The 22,596-nt window shown below is 47.8% G+C and overlaps 2 protein-coding genes across 5 annotated transcripts in view; one reads left to right on the forward strand and one right to left on the reverse strand.

Moving 5' to 3' along the window:
• Window positions 1–13,690, forward strand: part of LOC100658154 (G-protein coupled receptor 143) — a 32,138-nt gene extending 18,448 nt beyond the window's left edge. The window contains exons 5-9 of the mRNA XM_003420627.3: window positions 188–297; window positions 3,635–3,743; window positions 4,836–4,953; window positions 8,145–8,385; window positions 13,599–13,690. Coding sequence (XP_003420675.2) covers window positions 188–297; window positions 3,635–3,743; window positions 4,836–4,953; window positions 8,145–8,385; window positions 13,599–13,690 — 670 coding nt within the window. The remainder of the gene's footprint in view (window positions 1–187; window positions 298–3,634; window positions 3,744–4,835; window positions 4,954–8,144; window positions 8,386–13,598) is intronic.
• A 4,891-nt stretch (window positions 13,691–18,581) lies between these two features.
• LOC100657866 (transducin beta like 1 X-linked) overlaps window positions 18,582–22,596 on the reverse strand; it is a 239,348-nt gene continuing 235,333 nt past the window's right edge. For all 4 annotated transcript variants that reach the window (XM_010600191.3, XM_064278901.1, XM_064278902.1 and 1 more), the window contains exon 17: window positions 18,582–21,967. In XM_010600191.3, coding sequence (XP_010598493.1) covers window positions 21,941–21,967 — 27 coding nt within the window. In that variant the 3' untranslated portion in view covers window positions 18,582–21,940. The remainder of the gene's footprint in view (window positions 21,968–22,596) is intronic.

Below are 22,596 nucleotides of genomic sequence, written 5' to 3' on the forward strand. Positions count from 1 at the left end.
CCCTTCTTCTCCCGCCATGTCTGCTTGTTCTCAGACAGGAAAAATGAGTCAGATTTCCTCTGGGCAGAGTCAGAATTAGATATGTGCATTTCCCTTTTGGCCCCATCTTATCTCCAGGTCCAGATAAGTAGGCTTGTCTGAGCCAGAGCTTGGCTTTGAGCAGAATGACGTGGTTCTCTTCTCTCAGGTGTGAGAAGGGTCTGGAGCATGCCATCCCCCACTACATCACCACGTACTTGCCGCTGATGCTCGTCCTGGTGGCCAACCCCATCCTGTTCCGGAAGACAGTGACTGCAGGTAAACCAGTTGCCATCGAGGCAACCCTGACTCATGGTGACCCCATGTGTGTCACAGTCGAACTGTGCTCCATAGGGTTTTCAATGGCTGATTTTTCAGAAGTAGATCTCCAAGTCTTTCTTCTGAGGTGTCTCTGGGTAGACTTGAACCACCAGCTTTTCAGTTAGCAGCCAAATGCTTGAATCCTTTGCACCACCCATGGGCTCCTACTGCAAGCAAGTCACAGGGGAATTCTCCGGGTACATGCCCACAGGGGACAGCTGCATGTCGTGGACTCAGATAATGGGCCTAAATACCCTGCACACTTGTGCCCCCAGTGTGATGCATGTTAGCCTTCTAGAATTGTCCAGGACCACTGACCCCATTCGCCGCCCTCCAGAGGTGGATGCAGAATATAGTGGAGAAAATGAGCCGGCTTAGTGAAAGAAAGTGAACAAATCTGTTTAGTTATGGGCTACGCAAGTTCTTTGCCAAAGTTTGTCCAAAGCCAGGACTAGTCCACCTTTTGCTTCCAGGCTGGGCTGGGTGGTCTCTGCAGGAGAAGTAGAGGGCAGTGGAGTGGAGAGCCCTGGGTTACAGACCCGTGACTCCCACAATGTCCTGGGCTAGATATCTCCCTGCAGGATAAACATCCAGCTGTGCAGCAGGAAACAGGAAGTAGGGAGGAGGAAGTGAGTCCAGGCAATAGCAAGAACTGGGTAAGAGGAATGCAGTGAGTCAGCAGGAGGCAGCGGAATGCATTCCAGCCCCACCCCACCCTCAGGGAAGCTCACCTGCAGCCCCTCAGCCAACGAGTGGATTCACACTCATAGCGACCCTGTAGGACAGAGGAGAACTGCCCCCTAGGGTTTCCAAGGCTGTCATCTTTATGGAAACAGACTGCCACATCTTCTTCCCACAGAGCGGCTGGTGGGATTGAACTGCTGACCTTTTGGTCAGCAGTCAAGCACTTAAACCACTGTGCCACCAGGGCTACCTGGACTCCTGTAGCAAGACCTTAGTAATAGGAAAGCAATGTGGCTCTCTGGACCAGCCTTTTCTTATCTACATTCAAAAACAATGTATTCATTCTACTTTGGTGAGTAGCCATCTGGAGAGACAGCATGGCCTCCCCTTCCCTGCCATAGCCTCCTGAAACACTTTCTCACAATCTAATCAGAAGACAGTTTGAAAATTATTAGTAAAAATCTCCAGATTAGGACCATGGTCTCAGGGAACATCTAGCTCAATTGGCAACACATAGTTTATAAAGAAAATGTTCTACATTCTACTTGGGTGAGTAGTGTCTGGGATCTTAAAAGCCGTGAGTGGCCATCTAAGGTACTCCACTGGTCCCACCCCATCTAGAGCAAGGGAGAATGAAGAAAACCAAAGACACAAGGGAAAGATGAGTCCAAAGGACTAATGAACCACGACTACCATAGCCTCCACCAGACTGAGTCCAGCACAACTAGATGGTGCCCGGCTACCACCACTGACTGCTCTGACAGGGATCACAATACAGCGTCCCAGACAGAGCTGGAGAAAAATGTAGAACAAAATTCTAACTCACGAAAAAAAAAAAAAAAAAACAGGCTTACTGGTCTGACAGAGACTGGAGTAATCCTGGTGCTCCCCGGACACCCTTTTAGCTCAGTAATGAAGTCACTCCCAAGGTTCACCCTTCAGCCAAAGATTGGACAGGCCCATAAAACAAAATGACACTAAAGGGGCACAGTAATGGGGAAAGCTGGTAACATGGAACCCAAGGTTGAGAAGGGAGAGTGTTGACATGTCATGGGGTTGGCAACCAATGTCACAAAACAATATGTGGATTATTATTTAATGAGAAACTAGTTTGATCCGTAAACCTTCATCTAAAGTACAGTAAAAAAAAAGATTAAATAAATAAAAATAATAAAATACTCAATATATCTTTTTTTTGTCTTTAAAAAATTTCATGAGAAATTGGAATTCTACTAATCAAACAAATGAAAACAACTTATAGCAAAACAAGGAAAAAAGGATTGGAAGAAAATACACTAGATGCGGACGGTGTTTTCTGGGTGGTGGGACTGGGGGTCGTTAATTCTTCTCCAAGCTTTTGTATATTTTACAAATTGTGATGGAAAATTAGACTCTTTCAATATTTAAAAAAAAAAACCCTTTGCGGTGGAGTTGATTCCAACTCATAGCGACTCTATAGGACAGAGTAGAACGGTCCCACAGGGTTTCCAGGGAGTGGCTGGTGGATTCAAACTGCCAGTGTATTACCCTTTATAATAGAGAAACCTTTAAAAATATAGTTACTACACTGGCAAAATATGAATAAAGTCTGGAGTTTAGTTAGTAGTGGTTTAGTGGTAGGATTCTTACCTTCCATGCAGGAGACCAGGGTTCAAGTCCCAGCCAGTGCACTTTATATGCAGCCACCAGCTGTCTGTCAGTGGAGGCTTGCATGTCTCTATGATGCTGAACAGGTCAAGGGTGTACAGGTATAGGAACATTTTGTAGTATCTTTGCAATGCTTATGTAAATCTAAAATTATTTAAAAGCAAAATCTTTAAAATATATATAGTCTCTGTGGCTAATTGCCTCCATGAACAACTGCCTCCTTTGCCATGAGACCAGAGGAACTGGATGGTGCCAGCTGCCATTACTGAACCTTTTGATCAAAGATTCTGTAGAAGAATCCTGCTCAAAAGGGGGAAAATGAAGAACAGAATTTCAAATTCTCATAGACTGCAGACTTTCTGGAGCCATGGAGGCTGGATGAACCCCTGAAACTATTGCCCTGAGATAATCTTTAAACCTTAAGCCAAGAATATCTCCTGAAGCCTTCTTAAAACCAAACAGTAGTTTAGCTTAGTTAGTAAAGAAGGTCTGCTTTGAGCACTGTGCTCTTTTAAGAACTATCTCTATGGGATCACATTGACAACAGCAACTTGAAAGGTCAGAAAGGAAACTTAGGGGGCAGTGAGTTTACGTTAATGGGGGAAGAAAAACTCAGAAAAGGAGGGTGAGGATGGCTGCACAACTTGAAGAATGAAATCAGTGTCACCGAATTGGACATGTAGAAATTGTTGAATTGGTGTATGTTCTGCTGTGTATATTCTCAACAACTAAAAACTAAAATCTGTATTTCTATCTATATATATCTTCCCTAGAGTCTAGGGGTCTCCCAGTTGGAAGTTGCAGACGAATAATTATCTGCATTTTGCTTTTCTTCTCGGTCTCCTGGCTCTGCCATGGACTCCCGACCGCTTTGATGCCCTTCCCTGTTACTCAACGCCCTTCCCTGCTACTCGACAAACCTTAATAGTGAACAGTACCTGCTGTTCTCTTCTCTTCTTTACAGTGGCCTCTTTGCTAAAAGGAAGACAAGGCATTTACACAGAGAACGAGAGACGGATGGGAGCTGTGATCAAGATCCGATTTTTCAAAATAATGCTGGTTTTAATTATTTGGTAAACTTCTTCAATGTTTTTTTTTTTTTTTCTCATTGCTAGTGGGGATCTGAAAACAGTTTGCCATTTTGTTTGTCTGAGTGTGACCCGGAAGTCCCAGAGGGAAAAGTCTTTAGAAAGGGAATCTTTGAACCTGTGCCAGGTGCCCTGTGAGGAAATTCACAGAAGAAGGAAAGCAAGCCCACAGTTGATGAGCTTCTGGAAACATCTGTATGTACTCAGAGTGTATGTAAAGCCCTTAGAACAGGAAGTCCCGAGTTTAGTTTTCAAACATCCCAACCATACGCTTCCGGTATTTTGTCCCATTGCTGGAGTTAACTTCAAAATAAAGCCGTTGATCATGCTTTTTCTATTTGCCCATTTGTATCCTAGAACTTCTGTGTCCAACAGAGGGGCATGGACACGTCTTTAGTGGGGTGACTCATAGCTCGGTCTAGAAGGGTAGAGAACAGAGTCAAATTTTTCTCTTCCCAGTTCTCCCCACCATTAGTATCCTGCCCCAAAGCGTCAGGTGGATGCTCTGAAAATAGACTCGTAGCCCAGGCCATCAGAAAACTCTTCATTGCGATGAAGTGATACTCCTAAGGACACGGCATGTCTTGGCAGTGTAAATAATTTGTTTGCTACGAGGCAGTTCGTTGGGTGCCCTCCTAGGGCGGCATGTAAATTATCTCCCTCTAGAAATACACTCAGCTCTTCATTTCGAAGTTCACTCATCCACCCACAATAGCACTACAGCATTCCAACATGAAATGCCAAACTGAGATGTGTTTTCATTGCCATCAAAACTTGGGGTGACTCCTCAAAGGAAGAGTGAATTCTGGGTAATTCGATCCAGGGCTGGAGCCTTACACCCTGATGTGGTGTTGAGTGTTACTGCTGTAGGCATTTGTTGGTCTCTGCTTTAGCCTGAAAGAGGGAGCTACATTTCTCCAATTAAATTCTGAATGTCCCTTACTACAGAACTGCTTATCTGTCCCCCGAGACTTAGGACTTTTAGTCCTTGAGGAAAACCAGCCCCCTACCCCCAGTGTCTAAAACCTCATTTTGTTGTATGTTCTTTTTACCTGTGGGCTGTTTCCTTTCCAACAGCTGGTTGTCGAATATCATCAATGAAAGTCTTTTGTTCTATCTTGAAATGCAACCAGATATCAGCAGAGGCTCCTTGAAATATGTCAGGATTGCAGCCAAGACCACATGGGTCATCATGGTAGGTCAATTGTGATATTAAATTTTCTTCCTGGAAGAAAAAACAAGGAAAAAAAAAATTAAAAAAAAAAAAAGAAAGAAACCAGATTCACAATGTATTGTTATTTAAATATATAGCGATTTTAATAGGCTCCTGGGTTACCCACTCTTGGCTGCAGTGTACTGAGCCAGCCTCATTCACTGTTGGAATCATTATTAAGTGGGTACCTCTCGTGAAAATCAATTTGGAAAATTCATAATATCTAGGAATTTGTCCGGAAGCAATATTCCAGACCAATATTCCAGGAAGAGGCATGGGGTGAAGATATTCCTCACAGCATTAACCGTGTTGTACACAGTGTTATAGGCAACCCAGATTTCCAGCAAGAGGGGAATGCTTATGTCAATCATGGTCTTTCCTCATTGCGCCACCAGGGCTCCTGATGGGATGTTATGCAGACGTTAAGAATGATGATTATGAAAACTCCAGTATTAGGTGGAAAACGTAGACTGTAAAATTATAGTATACACAACTACAGAAAAGCAAATCTGTAAAAACATGTTGGGTGGAAACACACGAAATGATTATCAGCTTGTTAGGGTGGGTAGGGTCTTGGGTAGATATTCCTCTCAATATTTTGATTATATGACATTTATAATAAGAAATCTGTACGTGGAGCTGGTGGCAGGAAAGTGTGCTTTGTGCTATGTTAAATGACCATTTATGGTACTTGTGAAGTAGGGGAAAATCTGATTGGCGAGGATGTGAAAATAAGCCCAGCGCCGACCCCCTTGGTTCCTGGGCTTTGGAGTCTCACATGGTCCCCTCGGTTAAGTTGACGTGTTTTTATCACACACAGTGTTCTCCAGGCTCATTCTCAGCCTTCAGGACCCTATGTTTAATCGGATTCTGACTCAGAAGCCCAGGGTGGAGGGTGCAGGGGAGAAAAGCTCCTTCGACAGAAGCAAAGAAGCTGCTCTCTTTCCAGCTAGCTGCTCTGAGGGCTTTCTGCTGGATCTGAGGGCTTTCTGCTGGCTCCCAGGGCTCTTTGCACACCGTTTGAAAAGCAGGAAGGCTAGATTGGACCTACGTAGCAGCAGGTCTGCAAGAGAAAGACCTGGCCATCTGCCCCCATGAAAATTTAAAAAATTTACGGCCTAGAAAACCCTAGGGATGCAGTTCTACTCTGTCACATGGGGTCGCTATGAGTTGGGGTTGACTCGATGGCATCCAAAAAAAAAAAAAAAACCCGTTGCATCGAGTTGATTCCACCTTATACTACCCTGTAGGACACAGTACAACTGCCCATAGCGTTCCCAAGGCTGTAATCTTTATGGAAGCAGATTGTCACATCTTTCTCCTATTTAAATCTAAAGCGGTAAATTTTCACGGAAGCAGACTGCCACATCTTTCTCCTGTGGAGCAGCTGGTGGGTTCGAACTGCCAGCCTTTTGGTTAGCAGTTGAGTGCTTTAAGCACTGCACCACCAAGGCTCCTTACAACAGACCCAGCTTATTATCTGGCAACCAGCTTATTGCTAAAGCCAAAAACCAAACCCGTTGCCGTCGAGTTGATTCCAACTCATAGCGACCCCATAGGACGGAGTAGAACTGCCCATAGAGTTTCCAAGGAGTGCCTGGTGGATTCGAACTGCCGACCTTTTGGTTAGCAGCTGTAGCTCTTAACCACTACGACATCAGGGTTTCTAGCTTATTGCTAGAAGTCATGAAATAGGAAAAAAGAGGCTGTTGACAACTTTCTTGAGTTTTACCAAAGTAAAAAAAAAAAAAATTTTTTTTTTTTTTTTTTTAGTGGCTTTGGTGTGTTTTTGGATCACAGGTGCTGTCTCTGTCTCCTCCTCCTCTCTCCCATTTACTGTGAGAAATGGCCCTGCTATGATTTTTACTTGGGGAGGAATCTGTTTTAGCATTAAAAAAAAAAAAAGCATAAGGCTTGGTTAATTACAAGTTAGCTGAGTGAGTCCTTTACTTACTAGCCTTGGCCTTCCAAAGTTCAGCTCCCTGGGCATGAATCCATGGAATTTCCTCATTGCTACCAGATGGTGGTGTTGGATTTCACCCTGCACGTTGGCACTCCAAGGATTCTGTGTCCTGAACTCACTTGCTCATTCACCAAGACCTGAAGAATAACCAGATCTTTGAAAGCTGGTGGATCAAGCCTCCTTGCCCCGTTGTTTGTGAACTGAGAAACATGCTTCAGATGACATTCAGATGTATTTTGGTGATATGTCCAGATGTTAGCGTTTTTCTCTTTCCCTTGCTTTTCATTTGTTTTATTTTTGGTGGTAGCAGTGGTGGGGATTGGGCAAAGGGCTCTCTAGACATTGGTTTTCTCCCCAACATTTCCAGTTATTTAAATATACTTCCTATTGGAGCCCTGGTGGCGCAGTGGTTAAGAGACTGGCTGCTAACCAAAAGGTTGACAGTTCAAATCCACCAGCCACTCCTTGGAAACCCATGGGGCAGTTCTACTCTGTCCTATGGGGTCACACTATGAGTTGGAATCAACTTGATGGCAGCAGGAAGTTGTTGGTTGTTTACTGGGCTCAATAAGGTTAACCTTTCTGATAGCATTTTCTAATTTAAATAATTATGCTGTTTTACCAGATAACTATTTCTGCCCCCTAATTTTTTTTTTTTGTCTTTTTGCGAAATAATGGCAGGATTCATTGTTTTTATGCATAAACACCTTTGTTTCCTAGTTGCCTTCTACACCAAATGCCAGATCACAGACTGGAACCTTCATATTAAGTAGAGTTAAAACAGTTCACTAAAATAGTTGGGAGAGAAAAAGTGCTGGGATGTGGTGACCAGTGTCAGCCTGCAGGAAGCTTGGAAACCCTTCTGTTCTTCCCCCTTCCTTGGTCCTCCTTCCCGCCTTCTTCACTTTTCCCCCTTCCTTCCCCTCCTTCTTCCTGCCTCTTCCTCCTCCTCACCTCTCCTCCCACTTCCTCTCCCCTCCCTCCCCCTCTTGTCTCTTCCCTCTTCCTCCTCGTCCACCTTGTCCCTCCCACTTCGCTCTTCAGGCCCACCGCAGGCACAGCATCAACAGCCCATCTGTGTCTTGCCCTAGCCCTGTGTTCTGGGCCCCTCCCAAGTTCTCTAGCCCCGTTGGTGGGACCACTGACCACTCTCCTTCCTGCTAGGATGCCCTGACTGACCCCCTGTGTCTTTCTCCTCCTTCCCATCCAGGGGATGCTGAATCCAGCCCAAGGCTTTCTCTTGTCTCTGGCTTTCTACGGCTGGACAGGGTGCAGCCTGGACTTCTCTCCCAGGAAGGAGCTGCAGTGGGAATCCCTGATGACCCCGGAGGCTGAGCAGGCCTGCGCCTCCCCCCCGGGGTCCTCTGAGCCCTGTGACAGCCAGGGGACCAGGAAGAAGATGCCGGGCTTCCGGCTTGCTTCCGATGAGGCTCTGAGCCTGCTGTCTGAAGGTAATGCCCCATCTCCCAAGGCAGGAGGACCAGGGGCCCAGAGCAACCCTGGAACCAAATAATAAGGCGACAGGGTCCAGAGGAGTTGATGACATCCCCAGGGCCCTTCAAATGGAGCCAGTGGACAGTTAGAATAGCTGGCATGGACGCTAATCTTGGGTCTCATCACCCCCTACCTTTGAGTATTTTAATGGCGCCTCTCGTGCAGATAGGAAGCTCTGTGGTCTTGTGGTCTTGTATTGATTATAACCAGGCCCCCATTGGCCTGGGGGGCATTTTGAATATGAGATAAATTGTCACTTTCACCTCCTTCCTAATATTTGCTATCAGACAGTGAATGATACTCCATGACCTCTTTAGATTGTAGGCCTGGTTTAGTTTGTCCAGCTCACTTGGGGCACTGAGGACAAAAAGCCACCAGCCAACTAGTTCCTTTAATCTGTCCTTTCCATTTACAGACTCTGCAGAACCCTAAGGGGGCACTTCAGGCGTCGTATAAATGATTCAAATTCTAGTCCCAAATTCATATTAAAATCTTTGCCTACGGAAAAAAAAAAAAGGCATACCAAAACGTTGTCTACCAAACATTAACCCTTGGGAGCCCACTGACCCATTAGTTTGTGCCAGTAGGTTGGCTCATCTGTGTGCGCTATCGTTAGATGCGGTTGATATGTCTGAGTCCTTTGTTGCAGTGACTGTGTAGTGCCTTCCAACCTGGGGGGCTCATCTTCCAGCACTCTATCAGGCAATATTCTGTTGTGATTCATACGGTTTTCATGGGCTGATTTTCAGCAGATTGCCAGGCCTTTCTTCCTAGTCTTACTCCAGAAGGTCCACTGAAACCTGTCTATCACAGGTTACCCTGCTGGCATTTAAAATACCTGCAGGATAGCTTCCAGCATCAGAGCAACACACAAGCCACCGCAGTAGGACAGACTGACAGATGGGTGGTGGAGAGCTCAGATTAACGTTTCTCCTGCCCTATCTGATTCAGCGAAGACTGTCCTGAGAATGAAAAGTGAACGACTTAAAAACTTCTATCTACCATTTTCAGTTACTTACCCATTTAAAACTAGATTTTCTTGATATGGTGCAGTCAAACCAAAACACAACAAAATTAGATGTTGAAATTGGTAGAAGGCTAAGTTTCACCTCACTTTCTGGTTTCTGAGTTTTGCGTTGACAACTAAAGCAATGTTATATTCATAATTGGTTATATTTTTATTTTTTAGAAAAATCAAATTGTAACTTATGAAATAAATTTTTGCTAATATACTGCTCTTAGGTGCTTATGGTTTAGGGTTCCCTGTAAGGTTTTGTTTTCGCAAAAAAAAAAAATATATATATATATATATATTTTTTGGATTAGAAAAAACATTTAAAATGCACTGCTCTGACATCTGTGACAGTTAAACTGCCCTAACGATTTGAAAGGTACCAGCACATTAACCCTTGCAAGGAGATCTTTGATAACTGTCACTTTATTGTACCCGCCCCCTCTCGCCCCCCGATATCTAAAACAGGAGGGAGAGAGAATCTAAGAGAGTTAGAAAGTTTAAAAAAAGATTGAATGTGTTCAGGGACATTAAGGCTGCTTTGACTTTCTTCAGCAGGGGATTGACAGAGATAGAAGTGAGTTCTCTTTTGCTTACTCTCCCTCCAGAGCAGGGATTCTCAAACTTGGCACTACTGACATTGGCACTAGACCATTCTTTGTGGTGGGGACTGTCCTTGCACCATACGATACGTGGCAGCATCCCTGGCCTCTGCCGGTTACCATACAATACGTGGCAGCATCCCTGGCCTCTGCCGGTTACCATACAATACGTGGCAGCATCCCTGGCCTCTGCCGGTTACCATACAATACGTGGCAGCATCCCTGGCCTCTGCCGGTTACCATACAATACGTGGCAGCATCCCTGGCCTCTGCCGGTTACCATACAATACGTGGCAGCATCCCTGGCCTCTGCCGGTTAGATGCCAGCAGACTGCACGGCTTTGTTGAAGCAGCTCAGTGGGTATTTCTTCAGTTCCGGGGGCGTGTTTTTCACCAGCGTCTTCAGTTACAGCTTGAACTTTTTCCTTCAGTACCACTGGTTCTTGATTTACAACCCATAATTCCTTGTCTCTCCTAGAGTTCTCTGTTTTCCAACAATTCCTACGTTTCTCTTAAAAATTCCTGTTCTACCTCCGAATTCTCGTTTCTCCTCACATATCTCGGCTTTCTTCTGTAATTCTCCGTTCTCTCACACCTCTCCAGTCTTTCCTACAATTTTCTTTTCTCCCCTGCAATTCCTTGTCTCTTCCACGATGCCCTCTTTCCCACAATTCCTCATCTCTCCCACAATTCTGTTGTTTCCCACAATTCCATACTTCCCAGTTTGTCTCTCCCACAATTCTCCATTTGCCCTCACACATTTTCAGTTTCTTCTATAATTCTCCATTCCCTGCTACCTACCTGTGTCTGCCACAATTCTCCCTCTTTCCCAGAATTCCACATATTTCCCACAATCCCTGTCTCTTCCGTAACTCTGTTCTCCCCAATTCCTTGTCTTGCACTTTGCAAACCCCAAACATGCCTCCCCCACTGTGAGTGGGGCCCTTTTCAGTATGCTGTAGAGACAAATGTGGGGCTTCCAGGACACCAAGCAGAGCAGTGGCATCTTGGAGGCTCAGCCATGTTTCTTTTGAGCAGGGGCACGTGGGGAGCTCAGAGGCTGCCTTCAAGGCCTTTTCTTCTCATGTTCTGAAAAGCCCTCGTGCTAGCATGGGCTTCTTGTCTTTTGCCACCATCTGCAACATTTCTCTGCTCTTCATGGCAATGAGACCAGCCACCTCCCCCTACAGGTCCACGAAACCTAGTGTCACGCATGAGTAGGGTTTTTTCCAGCAGCCCAGTCTCCAGCAATGCTCTGAGACCCTGCTCCAGGAGTCGGGCCTTCTCTCACGCCCACCAACCAGTCGAGCTCAGGTGGAGTTTCCCCCACAGCATGTGACATACAGGGGCAGCACAGGCTGTAGTTGCTAGGAAAGTGTGGAGAACGAAGTCCAGGCCCCCGGGCCCTGTCACACTTGCCAAATCAAATTCAACACCTAGAAGGGGATCCAGGCCCAGGTGTCGGAATCTCTTGGGGTTCCTGCTTGGTGCTGCTGGTCATGGATCTGGCTCCAGCTTTTCAAGGGGTCCAGGAATGGACGCTGAGAAGATGGGACCTCCAACACACCTTCCCAAATCTCAGCTCTGCGTGGGGCTGGGGAGGGCTCCGAGGACCCTAGTGGGCTTCGCTCATCAAAGGGGGGTCTCTAGCAAGGGGTTTGGCCCTCAGACACCATGAGGTCGCTGTGGCCTGAGTTTCCTGCTGCAACGCCCCTTAGATACTCAGATCTTTCATTAACGGGAAATTAGCCAACCTCCCCCAGTGGCTGCATTGACTGTCTTCTCGGAGCCTTGGTCTGCCAGCACGTTGTCCTTCACAGAGACCTTCGAGGCCTGGCGCGAAGCCCCAGTGCCCAGCGAACTCACAGGGCGGCAGGCAGGCCTGCTCAGGTGGCAGCTCCAATGGAGCTTGCTTCAGGGCGGGCTGCTGCACACAAACGTTCTCTTCTGTGGAGCCCCGGGGGAGGATGAAAGGACCGGGAACTCTTCAAACCACGGGACCCTGGCATGCCCTGGAGTGAGAGGTCATGGGGTGTGCTCAGCCCAGACTTTGATCACGAGTCACCATGTGACACAGCAGCGCAAGATCTTTTGGAAGAGGCCCACAGAAAACAGCCGCAGTTCCCACGAGCCCGGCACATCGTCACAAACAGTGGGTGACCCTGTTAGAACCAAGTCTTTTTGAAGAGCCACCAGCCCTTCTAGCAGGAATCTCGTGGAACTGGAAGGGCTGTCTAGCAGTCTTCCCAGCTGGTCCTCGGTCTCCAGGAAAAGTGGGTTCCCCTCCAACAAATGGGTCTTCTCCCACCAACCTTGTCAGCAACCTGGACTCTCCTGCTGGACCTGGCTGTAGGGTCAACACCACAGTTGGTCCTTTCCCTAGCTGCTAAACGCCTCCTTCACCCTCTCTTCAGGGAGTACATCCCACCTGCTCTGAGCACACAGACATGTGTCGTCTCAGAGTCCCCTCAACCCAGCGCCGGACCCTGCCTTCTCCCCCCGCAACCCAGAGTGTGGTCTTATGAGGGGAGATGTTGTCCTACTTGCCTGTCTGACAATATTGCCACCTTTCTTGTAGCTCAGGCTTCTCTAGGCCTTTCCAAGCCATGGCCTCTCCCGTCGCCACAATTTATCAGCTCCTTGTTTCCATATAACTCTTAACATTCTTCCCAAACTCTGTACTTCTCGTCGCCCCTTCCCTACACCCATCAGTCTCTACACATGCTCCCGTTGGATGCCAAGGCTCTGATCCCACTGTGCTCATCCCTCGGCATGTGCTCATGGAGCCCCTTCCACGTGTCAGGTGCTGTGCCAGGCGTTTGCTCTGTGGTGGTGACTAAAACCAAAAACACCAAGCCAGTTGACATCAAGTTGATTCCGCCTCATAGCAACCCTAGAGGTCAGAGCAGAACTGCCCCATAGGGTTTCCAAGGAGTTCCTGTTTATGATTAGGCAAAGATTTGTTAGGCAGGGTCTCTGCTCCATGTGTGTTTACATGGGGCCTGGGAAGGTGAGAAGGTTCTCTGTGGGTGGTGTCACGGAGCTGCGGGAGGGGGCAGCTTGCTAAAACCATGAGGCCTCGCCCAGAAAAAGATGATGTGGAAGGGTTTTAGTTCTACAGAGGGCGGCGGCCTCCTTCCCTGGAGGCAGGTCCTGGCGTCGAATACAGGTGACCAGGCCACCAAGGGGTCCTTGACACTAGACTTACTGCCTCCCTGGAAGCTGCACTGAGGTCACAAAGTCCCATGCCTTGTGCTCCTACGTTACGCAGCATCCATGTGGCTTGTCTGAGATACTCAGCTGCCCAGCTTAGGGACTGAATGGGGGGTGCTGGGAGTCCGAAGATGGACCCGGGATCCTAGAACAATTGCCCTAGGGGGTTGTGTAGGGTCTGTCCTGGCCTTTGGAATGCTTTAGTCAAAAGTGAGCGAAAGGGTGATGCAGCCTTGTTTAGGTCCCACACACAGTGCTGAGCCCCAAGAGCGTTTTCTAAGGCTCATGATGGACCATCTCAGACTACAGCCACCATCATAGCCCTCTCTCTCTTCCTCCCCAGGTTCTGATGCCAGCACGATTGAAATCCACACTACTAGTGGGTCCCGCCACGAAAATGAGGCCGACTCAACTCCAGCCCAGGGAGACCCGTGAGGGGCTGGTAGGGCCCAGACCCCAGATTTCTCAACCTCGGGAATGCCCATTCTTTTGAATGGTGCTCCGTCCACAGCTGCACAGCAAGGGGCAGCATCTGCCCCCCTTCCTTTGGTCACCCCGTTAGCACTTCACCTCCAGATCCTCTCAGTGAGGAATGAGCCATGAGGGTGCTCTTAGGATCGGAAGGAGTATCCATTCTAGACCAACCACCCCACTGTGTATCTAGGCTTTTCTTTACCGTTAGGTTTTCTGAGGCTGGCTGTCATCTAAATGCCAGATCCAAGTCCTTGGAAAAGTAGTCAAATAAAAGTTGTTATTCTTGAGCACTTGGATTGTGTCTGAACAACGCCTCCAGCAAATGCTTGGACTACGGTGCCGATGACGTCAAACAGCAGCGAGACACAGGGCCAGCGTTCTTCACACGCCCCTGGGTGGCGGAGAGGGGGCTTACCAGTTCCTGTGGAGTGGACTCCGGCTCATGGTGCCCCCGTGTGTGTCAGAGTAGAACTGTGCACCATAGGGTTTTCAATGGTTGAGTTTTGGGAAGTAGATCTCCAGGCCTTTCTTCCCAGACACCTCTGGATGGACTAGAACCTCCAACCTTTTGGTTAGCAGCTGAATGTGTTAACCATTTGTACCACCCAGGGACTCCAGAGGGTGCATGTTGTTGTTGGGTGCTGTTGAGTCGATTTTGACTCCTAGAGACCCCATGTGATAGAACAGAACTGCCCCATAGGGTCTCCTAGGCTGTAAACTTCACTGAGCAGATGGCCAGGTCTTTTCTCCTGAGGAGCCGCTGGGTGGGTTCAAACCACCAACTTTTCTGTTTGCAGCTGAGTGCCTAACCATTGCACCCCCAGGGATCCTACCCTTTGGTCCCCATGTCGTGTGGAACAATGACATAGTCTAAGGAATCCTCAGGACCTGACTACGCCTTTAACGCTCAGATTCTTGCTTGGGTCTTCATTTTTCCATCATACATTTACTTTCAAGCTTGCTTTCTTGCTCATATTGGGGTCACAACTCACCCAAGTATGCATGCAACCAGGCAAGGCACCCTATTTGCTCAGGACACTGCCAACAGCAAGGCCAGGTGACACCTTCCTATCAAGATTAAGAGGCCCTCTCTAGAAAGGCTGCCCAGGAAGCTTCTGGAGCGGTTGTTTTGGACAGTCACACAGCTGTGGGTGGGTTCAGAGCCCAACCAGGTGGCAGTGCCACAGACAGCCCAGGGCCTCAAGCTGCCAAGATGTTAGGATTTCTGTTAAAAGCTTGCTTGCTAACAAAAAGGTCAGCAGTCCGAATCCACCAGCTGCTCCTTGGAAACCCTACGGGCAGTTCTACCCTGGTCTATGGCGTAGCTTATATGACTTGGAATTGACTCTATGACAACTTTTTTGGGGGGGTTGTTTGCCCTGTTTGTCTCAGCAGGGCATTCTGTCTGCCCCAGAAGCCCTACCTCTATATGAGGGTTTCCCCTACCTGATGAAGGAGTCCTGGTGGCGCAATGATTAAGCACTTGGCTGCTAACTGAAAGGCTGGTAGTTTGAACCTACCCAGAGGCTTCACGGGAGACAGACTGACCCTGGTGATCTGCTCCTGTAAAGATGACAGCCTAGAAAACCCTATGGGGCAGTTCTACTCTGTTACACAGGGTCACTATGAGTTAGAATAGACTTGACAGCACCCAACCGCCACCCACAGGCTGGGGCACAGCCCTCTCCTAACTCTAAAAGCAGAGATGCTAGCTACTCACTTGTTCAGCTTCCCTCGCAGCTAGAACCCAAGCGCATGACAGGGCAGAGCCAACTTGACGTGTCTCCCATCTTTGAGCTAGAAGCTAGTGCCAGTGAGGCAGGGGCTGTGGAGACGAGCTTTTGGGTAGTGGTTGGCCCGGCCACAGACTGTCTGGGAGGTAGTGTCAGGGCATGGGCGGTCACACAGGACCAGTCCTGTGGCCTGAAGTGGCCTGCTGTTCCTGTCTGCTTGGCTGCCCAGCCTGGTTCTCCAGCCATCCCAGAGAAGCTCCGAGTGGCCCAATGCCATCTTCGTGGCTTACATTAGCCAGAGTAAGGGTCTGAAGCTTGCAAAGAACTCTGATCATCTAGTTAAAACGACTCCTGCCGGATGGGACACCCAGCACCACCAGCTGCACCCTGTGGTACAGCGGCTTGATAGGGTGAGGTGAGAGGGAGACTGTGAGGCCTTCTCGTGGCTACTTGCCAGGCACTGGGGACACAAACATGGCTGTCAGCAACGTGCTGCATCCAGCCAACCTAGGAAATAAGAAGACAGTAACTGAGCAAACAGATGACGAGTAAGGTAAAGAGACTCGGCTCTGTCTTCAGGAAGGCTCCTGTGGAGGCTGCTGCCTGAAGCTGGGGAGGTGGATTCTCAGGAGGCGTGTTGTCTTCCTTTAAAGATGGCGGACACCCAGGTATGCCTGGATGCCCGGGGGGTGGTCCAGTGGAGGAGAGTGACGGTGAGGAGACCCAAAGGGCAGAGTACTCGAAGAGGTGAGAGGGAGATGGGGCCTAGAGCCAGGTGTCTGGGTGGGCTATAACAGGAGGCTGTCGATGGAGGGACATGGATGGTGGGGGTTGAGTGGAAGATGACTGTTCCCATCTGATTTTAATTCATAGGCCAGTCTGTTTAGTTTCATTAATCACAACTTTTTAATACGTCTACTTACTTTCCCTGTTTTGGAGTAAGATATCACCACCTGCAATTTTGTAGGGATGGTTATTAGAGGTAGAACATATAGATCCAGTCACCTACCTTGTGAGGGTTCTTAAGTACCTGTTGCAGGAGGTGACTATATTTCAAACCAGTTTCCAGAACACTCACCCAACTTTTCAGTGGGAGGTCAGTACCATAGGTAATGTTCTCCCTGCCCTGTCCCCAGACATTTCCCACACCCTCCCCACGTTGTGCCCAGGTTGACCTGTCTTCTGCCTTGCTTACCTTGGTATGGGCAAGACACTTCTGAGAAAAAGGCCCCCGTCGTCAGCCAAATGGTGTTTTTTTGTGAAGCCTAAGAGAACCCAGTTTCTCCTTCTGTCTCCTTCCTCCTCCTACCTGTTTTTCACACATTTCTCAAAGGGATTTCCAGGTTTCCATCAATAGCAATCAACAGTTAGAACTCACCTGTTGCCATCGAGTCGATTCTGATTCATGGCGGCCCAAAGTGTAGAGGAGAACTGTCCCATAGGGTTTTCTAGGCTATAATCTTTACAGACGGGGCACGATGGTGAAATGATTGGCTGCAAACTGCAAGGTCAGTGGTTCGAATCCACCCAGGAGCTCTGCAGGAGAAAAGACCTGTCAATGTGCTCCTGGTAAAGATTACAGCCTAGGAAACCTTATGGGGGCAGTTCTACTGTCATCTAGGGTCGCTACGAGACAGAATTGACTTAACAACATACAACAACAATAATCTTTACGCATGCAGCACCACCAGGTTGAAACTTAGGTACCCAAAATGAAAAAAAAAAAAATCAAGTTGGAGTCTCAACAGACAAACATGTATAGAGTCACTGTGGTAAAGATGACAAAAACTCTACAGAATGTGGCCAAGCACATGTCCCAGTCCTGCTCGCTCTGCACTGTAAAGAGACCCATCTGGTGCTGTTCATGTCACCAGTGTGGCTGCTGAAAGCCAGGGTGCCATCTGTGACCATGGCCACGTGTGCATTTCCACTGGGCCATTGCCTGCCACGTGGCTCTCCCCAGCAGCTTCCTGTTTCTGTACTGGGATTCAGGGTGCTCAGAACATCACCCAAATTCACCACCTGAACACATGCTCCATTAGCTTGGCAGGTGTTAAAAAAAAAAAAATACTCCAGACCATGCTGGGAGACAGGACACCCTTTTTCTAAAGGTGACAGTTGATTTAACGTTTAGCCTTCAATTGCCAACTCAAGATCTGTAGGCCCTCCAGGAGTCTGAGCCTGAGGTGCCACAGGTGAAGGCCACGGGGACTCAGGATACCCCCTGGGTAGTCATCCTTAGAAGCGAGGAGCCCAGAAAAGGCAGGGACGGTCCTTCGCCCTCCGCTTTGCTGTGATGTAGGAACAAGGAAGGACTAGAGGGAAATGACTGTGACTCCTTCCTGCAGAGAGAGCCTGGACTCAGAGCAACGGCCTCTGCTGAGTGGCCGCCCTGGCCTCTCTGAACCCACCATCAACAGGATAGCGAGGCCCATTAATGAAATTATGCAAGAAAACCAACCAGGTGTCATCAAGTCAATTGACTTATGGTGTGCCCATGGGTGTCAGGGTAGAACTGTGCTCCACAGGGTCTTCAGTGGCTCATTTTCCAGAAGTAGATCACAAGGCCTTTCTTCCACGGTGCCTCAATGGTTAGCACCTGAGCCTCCTTGTACCACCCAGGGACCCCTTCACTTAATTCAAGGGACATGATGAGTAGCATATGCACAGATACATCAATCAATGTTTGCTTGAAGTCAGCCAGCATGTCGCAGAGGCCAAGGGCAAAAGACAATGATTTCCTTTAACTCTGGGCTCTTCCTATAACTCAACGCTAAGCCTTGAACTCAAACTCTGAGAAACCAACGAGAGAAAATGCACTTGCTTTAAACTGTTAAAACAGCCAGCATGAAATCAAATCATGAACAGGAAACTCACGTTTCAGGGTTTCCTGATACTATTGGTACCTTTTATGTATCTCAGTCTGCTGTAATGCAACAGGGCTGCGTTGTAACAAATCACGGTGCCCTGTTCCCTTTTTTCCTGTTTCACTCAGCAGCCCCGGAGAGAGGCCCTCAAACTGTTTTCTCGCTTAGAACATGCAGAGTTCTGCCTTCACTCCTGGGTGTCCACGGGGACGGGCGTGTTCCTGAACAGACCAAGAAAGCAGACCCACAAAGTTCTCTCATATCAAAATAGAGCAATTTATTCAAGACACGGAATATGATCTGTCGATTCTCTCTGGAAACAAATGAGCTGCGACGCACAAGGTGATTCTTCTCTCAGAGTGTGAGGGTGAGTGGGGCGGGAGGGCAAACGTAAGCGGGGGGAGGGGCGTGGACTGAACAGAATCTGAAAAACGCTGAGGGGAACCAGGCCTGGCTGTACGTCTGACACAGACAATAAAAACCGCAGAAGCCAGAATTCAAAACTTCAGTGAGTGGCGGAGAAAACAGTTCTGCATTCGACAAGAAACACAATTGGGGGGGCGGGGGGAAGGCAAAACGAAACGTTAAAAGAGAGAAACAACAGGGAACAAAGCAGACCCTTCCACCTGACAAAAGTGCACTTTGCTTGGCTCCGTGATCTGTTTCAACAGAAGTCCAGTCTGGCGGCATCACATGGGTTTGAATGTGGGTCGCCTTGTGCCGCCCAGCCCTGCGGGTGCCCCATGGGGCAGCGTCCTTTCCCAGGTGTGTGCTAGGCATGGCTCTGGTCACTTCAAACCCAAGTGGAGACTCACTGGAGAATCGTCATGCTGGGGTCGCTTTCGGAATCGGCATCCAATTTGGTCACTAACGTAAGCAGGACAGTTTTTCAGGACTGTAAACGAAGTCAACGACGCAACAGATGGGCTACCCCTTGACCACAAGGATGAATCTACTGGCTTCTGGCGGCAGGACAGACATAGCGTGCAGATGTGGGCGCTCGGTAAACAGCAGTGGACTGGGTTGCGTTTTCTGACTGTGGGGTGCTTACCGGCCACATTCTTTTGGTTGGTCCCCCTTGTGGCCTAAGGCAGGCAAGCTTGTCTCAGGTGGCGGGCTGGGGAGGCCAGCTCTGTGGACCTGGTCCTCCTTTGCCTGTAGGGGGCGCACTACTGTGCACAGGGATTGAGCCCCCGCCCCAGGCCTTGCATCCCTCGGCTCCAACGTAAGGATTCTGGACGTGGTTGGATTTATCAAGAGGCTCAAGTCCACACCTGGGTGAGACCTTGGCTACCTACCTTCGTGTGAAGATTAGCTCACGACTCCCTTAGCACACACATCTGCCATAGCGCTTCTACAGCTCAAACCATGTCCTGACAACAGGCCGTCCTCCACAGCTGACACTCTTGTCAGGATAAGCACACCTCTACCTGGGGCTCGTCTGGGCCCCACAGACTGCATCCCACACAGAATCCAGAACCCCACCTTCCTCACCTGGGCTCCCTGCTGTCCTCAAAAATTGGATCGTTGCCTCTTTACAAGACCAGCCTTCTTGGCTTTCTACAGATGGGGCTTGGATAATTAAACACCCAAGCAAAGGCCAGTTAATTAGCCAAGAACAACCAATCTACCCTAGTGACCACAGCTGGTTCCGGCACATTGCAGATTCTACTGGACGCTCTTTTCCTTCCCTGACCACTGGTTTTTGGCCACCGCCCTTTAATTATCACCATATCTCATTGCTGGGACACACACCCTGCTGACACCTACCCACCGTCACCAGGCTGGCCACCCACCCATCCATTCCTATGCCTGCAGGAGAGAAGAGGCTCTACCTTCCAGAACTTTCTTTCCCCATCGCTAGTTTGAAAACTAGGTCAGTGCCGTGCTATATGACAGGTCACTCGATCCAACGGAACTCCTCTCAAAACACAAAGTTGCATTTAATTTTTTTAAAAAACCAGTAAAAAGACCCATTATTTAAGGGAAACCTTTTACCTTTTCTCTCTTGCCAGAGGGGAAACAAAAACCCATAAAGGTGGCAGGAATGATGAGTGGCGTTCTAACTCTACAATTCCTCTTCAGGATGAAAGCCTGCCTTCCACATTTATTTTTGAGCTGACACAAAAAATCAAATCTTGGGGTCGTTGAAGTCAGCCTTGCATGGACAAGCCAACAGTGGCCACAGGAAAATGGCCGACGACAGCAACGCAGCCTGAGAAAGATGTCGCTAACAGGGGAAACGTAAATCGCACTGTGCAGGCTGACGGCTTCGTCAATACCGCCTGGTTTTGGAAGCGTTCCTCAGGGTCAGAGCGCACATCGTCCTTCATTTCTTTCCCTCTGGTTGCTCAGGTCAACACAAACCGGCAGAGACAATGTCCCTCTTGGACCCAAGGATCTAGAATTTTCCTCGTTGGCTGCAGAACCATCCTGCTGCTAATCCACAGGACCAATCCCTTTCCAACTAGAGTCTTCCTAACTGCCTTTTGTGAAGCTGAAGGAAAAACGGGGAAAAGCTACCTCAGACCTTGCCTGTGTCTTCGTAAAATCTTTTAAAATATGAACCACACAACACTCTCTATGTCTGGTGGCCATTTTAAGATTTTAAAATTGTTTCAACATAAAAATAATTTTTTTTTTCCCCAAAAAATACTCTGGGCTCTTTCTCTTATAAGTCATTTTTTTTCTTTGTCTCCTATAAAAAGTCCCCCTGCCCTGCATTCTTATATAAAGCACTTGTTACATGTCAGAAGTGCCCTCGAGATGCTAAGATCTGAAGCAACTACTGAAGGGGGCAGAAAGAAAGTAGCTGAGGGGCAGTGCAGGTGAGACGGAGAAGGGGGAGAGAAAGCTGTCCATCCAAGAGTCTGTCATCGGTCCATGTGGCTGCATCTATTGAGGGTGTCCTGGGACACACAAGACAAAGGACACAGGTCAGGGAGGGGAGCCCAGGGACAGGACAGAGGCAATGAACCCTACCCAGTTTTTCCTTCCCAGACTGAAGGGCCCCCAGACGACAGGATTCCAACTGATAGAAAAACCACTCAACCAAAAAGGATTCTAGAAAATAGAAAGTGTTGGGATTACAAAGTTGCACATTTCATCCGTACAAACTGGTTTTGAAACGTCCTTTGTGAGAGCAACTGTAGTATCCAAATTGGAAGGGGGGAAAAAAAAACCACACCACAAGGAGGAGGAATTTCCTTTTTTCCCCTTTTGGTTTATCACAGCATTTTGCTCTTTCTTTTTTTTTTTTTTTGGCACAGTTTTCTTTTTTTTTCCTTTCTGCAATCGGAGCCTGTTCCCGATGGAAACCAAACCGTGCGTGCGTGAGCTGGTGGCTTGGTGTTGCCCAGGCTGAGTGAACGTCCCAGGTGGAACACCATCCTTACCCCCTATGATAGGACTGTGGGTTGTGTTTTTTTTTTTTTTGAAACTTCTTGATGAAGGTTATGAAAAATATATAGACTCCTGTAGCCAGGGACGAGTTGATTTCAAAGTACACTCTAATGCGAGTCAGGTTTGTACAGTTTTGGAGCTGATAGAATTGTGTTTGAAGAGGGTGTCAACCCCACATTGCTGGTCCATTAGAATTCTCTTTCCTGTGTTCACTTCCGCAGATCTAAAACACACACCTGGAAAGAAAGATAGAGAATATGTCATCTTGAGAGACAACACACAGATATCTGTAGAATAGAGGTCGTCGGTGAACTGTGGCCCAAGGACCAAATCTGGCCTGCCACTTGGTTTTATAAATAAAGTTTTATTAGAACATGGCCACGTCTTTTTGTTTGTCTGTGGCTGGTTTCGAACTACAATGGCAGAGTTCAGTAGTTATGACACAAGAGCACATGGCCCCACGAAGCTAGCTCTTTAGAGGAAAAGTTTGCAGGCCTGCATTTCAGTGTGATGCCATTAAATTCTTTGATCATTAAAGGAAGTTTAATTCCCTTTCTTGTCTACCAAAAAAAAAAAAAAATTCAATAAGAAAAAAACATTAGGAAAGAAGAAAACAAAGTCACTCAGACTTCTAAAGACACTTTTCACAGTTATCAACCTTATGAGTTTTTTTTTTGGGTAATTTTTAATTTCACGTTACGAGTCTTACTTTCAAGTCATTATGCTTCTTCTGCCGCTGGCTCAAACCACGTACCACAAAAAAGATGAATCAGATCAAAACTGGGCACAACCTCCTAGTTCTCAAAGAATCAGTTAACCTAGGCATTCATGCAACAAACATTGAGAAGCTACTACGTGCCATATG

The sequence above is a fragment of the Loxodonta africana genome, chromosome Y, assembly GCF_030014295.1.
Source record: "Loxodonta africana isolate mLoxAfr1 chromosome Y, mLoxAfr1.hap2, whole genome shotgun sequence".
Lineage (NCBI taxonomy): Eukaryota > Metazoa > Chordata > Mammalia > Proboscidea > Elephantidae > Loxodonta > Loxodonta africana.